This window comes from Delphinus delphis, chromosome 15 (genome assembly GCF_949987515.2).
Source record: "Delphinus delphis chromosome 15, mDelDel1.2, whole genome shotgun sequence".
Classification (NCBI taxonomy): domain Eukaryota; kingdom Metazoa; phylum Chordata; class Mammalia; order Artiodactyla; family Delphinidae; genus Delphinus; species Delphinus delphis.
Genome location: NC_082697.1, coordinates 43,978,971 through 43,991,086, shown reverse-complemented (window position 1 = coordinate 43,991,086; position 12,116 = coordinate 43,978,971). Strand labels below are relative to the sequence as shown.

Below are 12,116 nucleotides of genomic sequence, written 5' to 3'. Positions count from 1 at the left end.
TTAACTGAACTTGATGGTGTTCCTGTCACTCTAAGTAACATTATTTCAGGCGAAAGTCCATTTGTCCACAGGCACCAAGACGGGCAGATGGATGCGGGCACAGGGCCGCCTGGCACATCCGTCACCCCCCAGCTGAGCCCCGGGAACTGCCCACTTCCCTCCACCAGTTTGCACGGGCCTCTGGGACCCTCACCGAGGCTGGCAAAACCCACCACGGGAGCTTCTGTTAGGAAACAGAAGAGACATTTGAATGAGAAAGTAACCCTGAATATCAACAACCTGGCAGAATTCCTAGATGGGACAGCGTGTTCGACCATTCATTTTGAATTTGCCTCAAATGATCTTTGAGGGACCTGAACAAGGCCCGCTGACAGCACCAAGTCAGCGTAGCTCCACCAAGGGAGATGGGGCTTCGGGCCCCCGGCCTCCCGCTCTGAGGTCTCCTAGGGGCCACTCCTCCTTCAAGCCTGCCAGTGAGATCCCTGACCAGGCAGCAGGAGGGAAGGGAACGGGGAGCCTGCAGAGCCTGGACGGCTGCTGCCCACTGCCCTGAACCCCGGGGGACACCTTCCAGGACAGGAAGCCACTCCCGACCTGTGCAAACCAACCAGGAAACTCACCATACCGTTCACAACTTCGACTTTATTTACTGTACAGGTTCACATGAAACACACAGGCTCTTTGCGAAGGTGGATTTATCATCACAGGATGAGTTCTCATAATACAACCTCCCCGACAGCGCGGGGGAGGAGAGGCCGCGCCAGGCTGGGGCCCCGGGAGGCAGGCTGCGTGCCACAGGCCCTGAGAAAGCCACGGGGGTTGCCTCTGGGCATCTTAACTGCACAGTATCAGAGGAAACAATAAAGGTTTACAGGGGCATCGTCACACATGGCCGCGACTACAAGAATACTGTTTTCAAATCATTAAATAAAAAAGGAATTCACATAAGCTATAAAAACGTTGCCACAAAAAGCAAAGCTTTCCTGTAAGAAATTTTAACTCATTCTGACAATGCACTAAACACGATCTGCTAAAACACAAGGACTGTAACATAAATAGTCATTATACTTTGTTCATAAATAACGATCTATAAGTCCTGGAAACCTGACCCGGGCACTGAGTCACAGCACTGCCCACTTTGACGGAACACTTCAAGGGAGAAAGTCTGGATACTGTTAATGGGACTTTTTTCTGCTCATTTTCCTGTTACGTTCTGGCAGGTCTGCTCTAGCCATTACAATTATATTTTACTCTTTTTCACATGAAATATTAAAAACAAAAACATCTTAACCCAGGCACTGATCCCAGTGTTCATTTCAACACAAGCAACTCTAACTGATGTGACAAAATGCTGCCAATACTATTTCCCAAAACCACAGGTCTTCTGTCAGGGGTGCAGGATGAAAAGCTAATAAACTGCCTTAAAAGACATCATTTGCTTTTTACTTTACATGGTCAGACCAGGTTCCTTTAACAAGTGGGAACAAAGCTTCCAGACTAACGACAGAGCGCACATGCTGGCGGCGAGGGTTACAGCCCCTCGGGTGGGACAGATCTGCAGCCGGAGGACACAGGCCCCACACCCTTCTCACCCAAGTGCTTCTGGCCGGTTGGCACTGGATTAGGTAGAGCAACAAAACCCCACTTTCTCTCCAAGCGTTTTCCATAGTTCCAACAGGAAGTGGAGAAGTACCAAGCGGCTCCATCCCCAAATGTACCGTAACTGACAGCCAGCTTTCTTTTAAGAGTCCCAGACCTCTGAAGGAAGGAAGGAATCCTCATTGGATGCCAGGGCCCAAGGTCAGAGCGCCTGCGTCTCCTGGTCTGTTCCTGCTGCCCTCAGCCAACACTGTGACATGACTGCCCTGCCTCTCCACCAGCCAGCCCAGCCTGCACAAGTGACCCCGCAACTACGGCCACCGAATCCTCACGGCTGCCCACAGGGCTTGCTCCATGACCGGGTCCCAGCTGGCCCTTCTTAGCCTCCTTTCCTGCCACTTTCTGCTTCATCCCAGACGGACCTGTTCCCCATCCCCAAGCCTTCCTCCCCGCTCAGCCCTCAGCTTAGGCACACCCTCTATTTCTGCCCAACAGCAGCTACCAATCCCAGTCGAGGACCGTCCAAAAATGCAAACACCATTCAAATACCAGCTAACGTTGACAGGGCACAGGAAATTCCAGTTATCTGTCAACACTGTCATTACCTGGCAATTAACACACATCAAACATAAATCATTTATGCCTAAAAATATGGACACAGGAGATTCAGGAAACAAGACCACGTCTAAAGTACGATGTCAGCACATAACATAATGCACAGGGATCAAGTTCATTATGTTCATAACATAATGCACAGGGTCAACAGAGCACATATATAAGCCAAAATAATAGGACAGAACTCAAACACACAAGCTAGAACAACTCCATCAGCTAAGCGCAGGTGCCCTCAGAAGCTAGTTGGGGATCTTTTCCTGACTCAGCACAGCAAACCTCTGTACCGTACTCAACCTACCTAGCCCATCACATCCAGTTAATGGATAAAATGAACATGACACACAATTAAAAATTAAAATTAATGACACACAAGCTCCGACTGAGGTAACCTCCCAGCCCTGGTGAGCACGTATGTGAGAGGGCACACGAGGCGCCCTCTCAGCGTGGAGAAGTGTGTGAACACAGAAGTAAAGGGATGTGCCCGTTCAAACACCTTCCTGTGAAGATGAAGCAAGGGTCCCGCCCCAACTAAAAGTGGACGCCATCTGCAGGAAAGGAAAACGCCCAAGTCTTCTAGATCTTATATGTGTGTGCACTTGTATGTAAGATCAGGCCCACCTCCACACGCGTCCACACACATAACCAGGCAGTGCCAGGAAGCTCCCTCTTTTCCCACTGTAAGCGGCTGGCAGGCCCGGCTGATCTGAATTCTCACACGCACATTACCTACGGAACGATATAGAAAGCAAAGAAACTGGTCACTAGCACCATCAAAAGAATCACAAGACAACAAAAAGGATAAATAATTTCTCACGAGGAAAGTCATAAACGCGCTCCTAACAACGATCCTACACTAAACACACACGTTTAGAGAATCCATCCAGGTGCAAGTTCACGGAGAACATGCAAAGCGTCTATTAGAACTGGGCTGGGTACTCAAGTCCAGGAAAAAGGACATAAAAATATGTGGCAAAATTAAACAGGAGCTCTGCATGTTATCAAAATAACAGGAGTAAGATTCGGAAGCAGTTCTCGGAAAACTCTGGGGACTGACAAGCGGGAAACAGCCTGTCACACTCGCAATACACACAGGAGCCGCCCACCCATCCACTGCACGGTGACACACATGGCGGCTTAAACACACACACATCATCAGGCTCATGTGCAACAAAATGAAGCCACTGAATGGGCATCCCATAAGGATCACTGGCCCTAACACGAAACTACAGAGGACTCGGCGGCATGCCACAGAGACACAGCGCTTCACTTGAGGTCTCCATCTCCTTCCCCGTCGCCCTGGATGGACTTCTTGATGCGCAGCAGCATGGTGGTGAGCCACTGGTCCAGGCGGGATATCGAGTCAAATTCCTTCACCTGGTTTAAGGGAAGAGGAACAGGAATCAGTCCATGGAAATACAATCAAACACAGAACTACACTGCCCCACACTGCTTAAACATTAACTTTCTTCATTTAAAATCATTCGTTCAAGCTTGCAACTTTCTTCATTAAAAACTTTTTTTATATTGCTCTTATGCTAACGTGTGATGGCAAAGCTCCATAACCGCCTACTGGACGAAGAGCACATTTAGCGTGACAAAGGACATGAGACCCTGCACAAGAACAAGGGGACATGGAAAAGTAATGTGGCTCCAGTATCCACTGAACACAAACAAACGCATTTGCAGCAAGGGAACATGTGGAAGCAGAATTCCTTTAACTCATTTCCACAAGTTCCTGAAGAACAGACTTTCATAGGATGAAGAGGGTTTGGCAGCAAAAGTTAAAGGGGAAACCTCGCCTTCCCACTATTGCTTCAAAGCCAGGATGAATGACTTAATGAAGGACACTAAGAAATTCACTTGATTATGAACATAAGATGGAAAAAGATGGGAAAACAGGAAACTGATGAATGTAAAACTAATTTTCCCATTTACTTTATGCCATGAATATAACAAACTCTCATTGCTTTGTTTTTGTTTAAAATTTAAGTGATTAGATTTCACTGATTTTACTTGCCATTTATTTATGGAGCAGATTATTTTCCATAGAGAACATCCAAACAAGTCATAACATTATGTGATGTATATTTGCCTCACAGCTAAATTCAGCACAGCTCATAGAACTGTCTGACTGTGAAGGCTGGTGGGATCTAAAAACATGCCTTTTGGAAAACACAACGTAGGTATAGTGCAATAATGTCCAAATAAATGTTCAGCGTTTATACGATGAAAAGGAGTTGTTTCTGTAACGTAAACTTTCAGAGAACATGCTAAATCCCAAAAGTGAACGTACTGCTTCCGTGTAAGCTTCACTGTTCTGCTCTTCATGAGCTTCTAGAAGTTTCTGGGAACATAAATACAGAAAAATTAGTTTGGTAGGCTAAAAAGTTCCGTCTATGAATGGATACTTTAAATACAAAATAGCCTTCATATCACACTAACTGATGTTGCCAAATGACTTACAAAACTGGGGAAAATTCCAAATACAAGTCAAGAGTTACCCCGAGTCAGGGATCCAGCCTTGTGCTAACGTGCCTGACCCGCCAGGTTAAGGGCAGTGCGCGCCTGACCCTAACGGCACCTGAGGCCTAGTGTGCAAGAGCAGGAAGGCACGGGGCTACCCAGTGAGCGGATTCACAGGAGGAAAACGTCACTGTATCCCAGCCCCACCTACTTACTTTCAATAACTTGCATTCTCTCGAATCAGTGAACGCCGGAAACATTTCCTCATATTTCTCCAGAGCAAGCTGGGAAAGAAAACCACTCGTTAACACCTGAGTCACTGAACCAGGAAACGAAGCTTTGACATTCTACTAACCTCAGTACGATTTATTTACGTCCTACTTAATTATCAGACTCAACATCAAAATCAACCTGTGTTGATCAAACCTGTTGATTGTGAATTTCAATTTCAGTTAAGAATAAACTTCTAAACCAGTTTTTCCGAATGAGGTTGCTGTGGGGAAGACCACGTGAGCCAGATCCAATGTTCGGACCTCCCAGGGCAGGTGTCTATTTTCACGCGCTGGAGGAGGCTCTGCCCGGAGCCCGGGGCCCTAACCCCGACCCCGAGGACACCAAGGCGGCCCTGTCCCTGCCTCCACCTCCAGCTCTCTCTTTGCTTTTCTCCCAACCCCTCACCCCAACTCCATTTCTGAGTTTAAAAAAAATTCTGCTTTTACTGTCTCCCCTCAGCCCCTAATTTCTTTAAACCAAAGCTACTGAAGGAAGTGTGGCCCCCAGGGGGCGTTCACTTAAGAGAAGAGCCTCAGCAGCTGTCACTCCAGCTGCGGTAGTACAGCCAGGACAGGGTCAGAGTATCACCCTCCATGTTGCCTTTCATGTACGCAGCACAGTCTTCCTCCGAGCTGGTATCACAGACAACGGCTGAGCACCTGTGCTTAGGCGTGAAGCGCATCAGAACCCACACCGCAGGGCCCCTCACCTTGGCATTCAGCTCATCCACTATGAAGTGACAGAGGGCAGCTTTAAAGAAGTAATCCTTTGCACTGTACTTCAACAAAGGGTTATCCATGGTGTTGGCCCCAATCTAGGCAGAGAAAGTGGAGTCAGAGTGAAAAGGTTTGCCCTCCTACACTAGGCATGCTGACCCTCATCTACTCTTTAGCAAGTACGCCGCATCTTACGTTAGTTAAGCTATGAAATCCATTCTTTTAACCCAAAGCCATGTACCAGAAATGTTACTAGACAAAAAAACAATATTTAAGACATAAAGTGCTGACCTGTTAAAAACGACTCAGCAGAATTCCACATCCAGGAGGATGGAACAGACATGCTGTCCTCTGTCCCTCCTGCTAAGTACAACTAAAAGCCCTGGATCTTTTATATGAAACTAACACAGGGAGACTGAAAGGTGGAGAGAAGAGCAGAGAAGCCAGGGACGCAGGGCAAACACGGCAGGGAGTTCCCTGGTTTTTCTTTTTCTTGCATAAATCCCGGACTTGGAACAGAAAAAGCCAGCAACCCATAAATGCCGGTGGGTGCAGCAAAAGAAAGAGAGAGAATAGATGAAAGCCTGCTTTCTCCAGCCAGAGGACCAGGAGAGGGGCAGCTAGCAAGACAGAAAATGTTTAGATGACACCTGCTTTGATCCATGCCACTCACAGCAGCAAAAGCCAAAGAGGAAGACAAGACGCCCATCCTCCTGGGAGAGCCCCACTCTCCTGCCAAGGAGGCCAGAGCAGGAGCCAGCCTGCGCCCCCATCACAGAGGCACTGGAGACCACGTGGGGACTGCGTCACCTCCTCCCAGTGAGAAAGAGGCCCCGTCATCTCCCAGCGGGCATGGATTCACCTTTACCTGATGGTAACCAGGCGGTCAGGTGGGGAGCTTGAACCCTACCTCCACCTGGCAGGAGCGAGGCCACACCCCTTCAGTGCCAAAGAAAACCAGCTGAGAGTGGAGTTAAAACAAGACCCTGTCTTATAACACAATATACGAATATCCAGTTTTTAATTAAAACTCACTTGCAATACCAAGAAAAGGGAACATCTCAAGTTGAATGAAAAAAAGACAACTAATCAGAGTGAAATAAGTTAGAAAAACAAATATCGTATATTAATGCATATATGTGGAACCTAGAAAAATGGTACAGATGAACCGGTTTTCAGGGCAGAAATTGAGACACAGATGTAGAGAACAAACGTATGGACACCAAGGGGGGAAAGTGGTGGGGTAGTGGTGGAGGTGTGATGAATTGGGAGATTGGGATTGACATGTATACACTGACGTGGATAAAATGGATGACTAATAAGAAACTGCTGTATAAAAAAATAAATAAAATTAAATTAAAAAAAAGACAACTAATAAACAACAGCTCTCACATAGCAGAGATGTGAGACTTATCTAACAGATTTTAAAGGGGCCTTTCTAAAATGCTTCCACAAGCCATTAGAAAATTGCTTGAGACCAGAGGAAAACCAAAGCATCAATGAAGAAAAATTCTCAGTAAGAAACCCCAGAAGATACAAAGAAGAAATGAGTGGAAACTTCAGAACTGAAATACACAATAACTGACATAAAAAGTGGATGGGTTTTCAACAGCAGATCCCATGGAACACAGGAAGGACTCAGTGAACTGATGGTAGAACATTAGAAATTACTCAGTCTTAACAACAGAGAGCAGACAGACCCAGAAAAGAGGAGCAGAGCATCGGGACATATAGGATGATAAAACAAGGCATAACATCTGGGCTGTCTGAGCCACAGAAGGGGAGAGAAAGAGGGAGTGGCTAAAAAAGCACTTGAAGAAATAACGGCTGAAAACTTCCTAAATTTGGCAAGAAACAAACATAAACCTACAGATTTCAGAAGTTTACTGAAATCCAAACAGCATAAAAGCAAAGATACCCATGCTAAGCCACATAAACTTCTGAAAACTGAAGACAAAGGAAAAACGTTTTGAAAGTAGCAGAAAGAAACACCACCTCACCTACAGGGAAAACAGCTTGAATGAGAGCAAACTTCTCATTAGAAACCACGCTGGTTGTCAGGGCACATTTTTCAAGCACTGAAAAGAAAAGAGCTGTCAACCCAGAACTGTACACCCAGGGAAGATACGCTTTAGGAATGAAGGGGAAATCAAAACATTCCCAGATGAAGGAACACCAAGAGAATGTTTAGCCAGCAGACCTACCCTAAAAGAATAGCAAAAGGTTGTTCTCTAAGTAGAACAAAATACAGGAAGGAATCCTGGAACATCAGGAAGAAAGAACACATTAAGCAAAATATGGGAAAATACAATGGGCTTTTCTCCTCCTCCTGAGTTTTCTAAATTAAGTTGGATGATTGAAGTAAAAATTGTAACAGTGACTGATGTGTTTCTAAAAGTGTGTAGAGGAAATATTAAAGACAGTTATATATTGAATGGGGGAGGATAAAAGAACAGAAAGTAAGGTAAGATTTCTGTATTTCACTGGAACTGAAAAAATGATGACATCATTAGCCTGTGATACTTTATGTAAATATAATACCTATAGCAATCACTACAAAAGCTATTTAAAGAGATACACCCAAAAACACTACAGGTAATCAAAAACCCCCTGGAAGGTAGGAAAAAGGAAACAGAAAAACAGAAAACAGAGGATAAACAGAAAACAAAAAAATAAAATGGCAGACTTCAGTTCTAATACGTCAATAATTACATTAAATGTGAATGGTCTAAACATACCAATTAAAAGACAGAAACTGGCAAAGTAGATTAAAAATATGACCTAACTCTGTGCTGTTTACAACAAACACACTTCAATTATAACAATATAGGCAGGCTGAAAGAAAAAGGATGCATAAAGATATATCATGTAAACATTAATCAAAAGAAAGCAGGAGAGGCTATATTAGTATCAGATAGACTTCAGAGCAAAGAAAATTACCAGAGACAGAGAGGGACACTATATAATGATAAAAGGGTCAGCCCAACAAGAAGACACAGCAATCCTAAATATGTATGCACCAAACAGAGCTGCAAAATATTGTGAAGCAAAGACTGACAGAAATGAGAGATAATCAAATCCACAGTGATAGTTAGAGACTGTAACACTCCACTCTCAACAACAGAAGTAGAAAATCAGCAAGTATACAGAAGAACTCAACAACGCCATTAACCAAGAGGAGCTAATCAACATTTATAGAACATACCACCCAGCAACAGCAGAACCACAGAATATATGCCAAGACCATATTCTGGGCCATAAAACAAACTTCTAAGAATTGAAATCACACAGAGTGTATTTTCCAGCCGCAACAGAATCAAACTAGAAATCAACAACAGAAAGATAACAGGAACACCTCCAAACACTTGGGAATTAAACAAAACACTGATAAATAATCCATGAAAATTAATAAATAAAATAAATAAAACAATGTAACAGAACTGTGAGACACAGTCAAAGCAGCACTTAGAGGGAAATTGAGAGCACTAAACATGCCCACACAATAAAGAGGAAAATCAATTAGCTAAGCTTGTACCCTCAGTACCCTAAAAAAGAAGAGCAAAATAAATCTGAAGAAAATAGGATAGAAATCAGGATAACAATAGGAATCAATGAAACTGAAAACAGAACGCAGAGCAAAATCACTGAATTCTACCAAATGTCTAAAGAATTAACACCAATCCTTTACAAACTCTTCCAGAAAAGGAAGAGGAGGGAACACTTTCTAACTCATTCTGAGGCCAGTATTACCTGGCTACCAAAGCCAGACAGAGACATTACAAGAGAAAATTAAAGGTCAATATCCCTTATGAATACAGATGCAAAATCCTGAACAAAACACTAGCAAACTAATTCTAGCAACTTACAAAAAGGATTACACACCATAACTATGTAGTAAAGGATTAATTTTGTCCAAAGTGTCTTTGCCCATGATTCCTGGTAGATAATCTCTAAGCCCCTGGAATGTCCTGCCTGAAAGAGTGTTTTTGTTTACCCAGGGGTCTTAGACCATGTAGTTTAGCTCAACCTATGGAGGGACTGCAGAATAAGGCCTACCATGTTCAGGTGAGTTTCTTCCCCTGTGGCAATACCCTACACATGCTTTCACACATCACTGTTGGGAGAAGTCAGTGCTGTCTGCACAGTTCCACAGTTCCACAGTCCCAGTCTGGGCAGGACAACAGGAAGCTCACACTCGGGGCTCGCCTGACCTCCTCTCTGTGCCTCTTCCTTTGGCTGATGTGGGTCAGCATCCTTCTGCTATAATAAACCATAACTGTGATATAGCAGCTTTCATTGAGTTTCGTGAGTCCTTCCAGAGAATTATCAAACCTGAAGGTGCTCTTGGAGACCCTGAAACTTTTCAACAACCAAGCAGGTTCTATCCCAAGGATGGAAGGTTGGGCCAACAGATAAAAATCAACCAATGAAAGACACCATGTTAACAGAGCAAAGGACAAAAACCACATGATCATCTCAAAAGATGCAGAAAAAGCACCTGACAAAAACAAATACGCTTTGATGATAAAAACAACAAACTGGGAGGAGAAGGGAACTTCCTCAAACTGATAAAAGGCATCTGCAAAAACCCACAGCTGACATACACTCAATGGTGGAAGACTGAATGTGTTCCTTCTAAGACAGAAACAAAACAAGGATGTCTGCTCTTACTACTTCTACTGATCATCGTTCTGGAGGATCAAGCCAGAGCAAATGACAGGAAAATGAAGTAAAAGGCACACAGATCAGAGAAATAGAACTATCGCTACTTGCAGAGGACATGATTTTGTATAAAGAAAATCTTAAGGAATCCATAAAAACTCATTAGAGCTAGTAAACAAGTTCAGCAAATTTGCAGTATATAAAATTAGCAATTAAAATCAGAAAAGAAAATTGAGAAAACAATTTCATTTACATAGCATCAAAAAGAATAAAATACTTAGAGTACATTTAACCACAGAAATGCCAGACTTGCACACTACAAAACTCTAAAACGTTGAACAAAATTAAAGATGATCTAAATAAATGCAAAAGCACCCTGAGTTCACAGATTATAAGACTTAATGTCAAAATGACAATACTTTCATCAAAATCTCAGCTGACTTTTTAGCAGAGATTGACAAGCTGATCCTAAAATTCATGTGGAAATGCAAGGGACCCCAAGTAGCCAAAACAATCTTGAAAAAGAAGGACCAAGTTGAGGACTCACATTTCCTGATTTTAAAACTTACCACACAAAGCCACAGTAATTAAAACAGTGTGGTACTGGCATAAAGACAGAAAACCAGTAGAATAGAATAGAAAGCACAGAAATAAACCCTTACTTATATGGCCACATGACTTTCAACAAGGGTGCCAAGACCCTTCAATGGCAAAAGGACAGTGTATTCAACAAACAGTGCTGGGAAAACTGGACATGCACACGCAAAAGAATGAAGTTGGACCTTTTACCTTCACCACATACAAAAATTAACTCAAAATGGATGAAAAACATAAACCTAAGAACTAAAACTATAAAACTCTTAAAAAGAAACATGAGGAAACGCTTCAGGACATTGGGTTTGGTAATGATTTCTTGGATCTGACATGAAAAACACAGGCAACAAAAGAAAAAGACAAATTGGACTTCATCAAGACTTAAAACTTTATGCATCAAGCGACACTAATAACAGAGTAAAAAGACAACCCACAGAATGGGAGAAAGTATTTGCAAATCACGTATCTAATAAGAAATTAATATCCAGAATATATGAAGAACTTCTAAAACTCAACAGAAAAAAAACAACCCAATTCAAAAAGGGACAAAGAGGGACTTCCCTGGTGGCACAGTAGTTAAGAATCCATCTGCCGATGCAGGGGACACGGGTTCGAGCCCTGGTCCAGAAGATCCCACATGCCGCGGAGCAGCTGAGCCCGTGCGCCACAACTACTGAAGCCTGCGTGCCTAGAGCCCGTGCTCCGCTACAAGAGAAGCCACCGCAATCAGAAGCCCGCGCACCACAACGAAGAGCAGCCCCTGCTCGCTGCAACTAGAGAAAGCCTGAGTGCAGCAATGAAGACCCAACACAGCCAAAAATAAATAAATAAAAAAAATTATATATAAAAAAAAAGACAAAGAAACTCAATAAATATTTCTACAATGAAGGTATACAAATGACCAATAAGCACATGAAAAGATTCCCAACATCACTAATCACTAGGGAAATGGATATCGAAAACACAATGGGATATCACTTCACACATTAGGGTAGATATTGTTACAACAGAAAACAAGTGAAGCATGGAGAGCTGGACCATGTGCGCTGACAGAGGGAATGTAAGATGGGGCAATTTGGCAGTTCCCCAGATAGTTAGAAAGGGACTTGACGCGTGACCCAACAATCCCAATTCTCGATATATAAACTAGAGAACCGCAAACATGCCCCCCAAACCTGAACACGAATATTCTTA

General features: G+C 43.5%; 1 protein-coding gene across 3 annotated transcripts in view; it reads right to left on the bottom strand.

Annotated features, from left to right (window-relative positions):
* Positions 1-622: 622 nt before the first annotated feature.
* Positions 623-12,116, bottom strand: part of NAPB (NSF attachment protein beta) — a 40,904-nt gene continuing 29,410 nt past the window's right edge. For 2 of the 3 annotated variants that reach the window (XM_060031277.1, XM_060031279.1), the window contains 4 exons: positions 5,660-5,764; positions 4,893-4,961; positions 4,508-4,558; positions 623-3,588 (listed from right to left, as the gene is read on the bottom strand). In XM_060031277.1, the coding sequence (XP_059887260.1) occupies positions 3,478-3,588; positions 4,508-4,558; positions 4,893-4,961; positions 5,660-5,764 (336 nt within the window). In that variant the 3' untranslated portion in view covers positions 623-3,477. The remainder of the gene's footprint in view (positions 3,589-4,507; positions 4,559-4,892; positions 4,962-5,659; positions 5,765-12,116) is intronic. The other variant, XM_060031278.1, reaches the window with a different exon arrangement.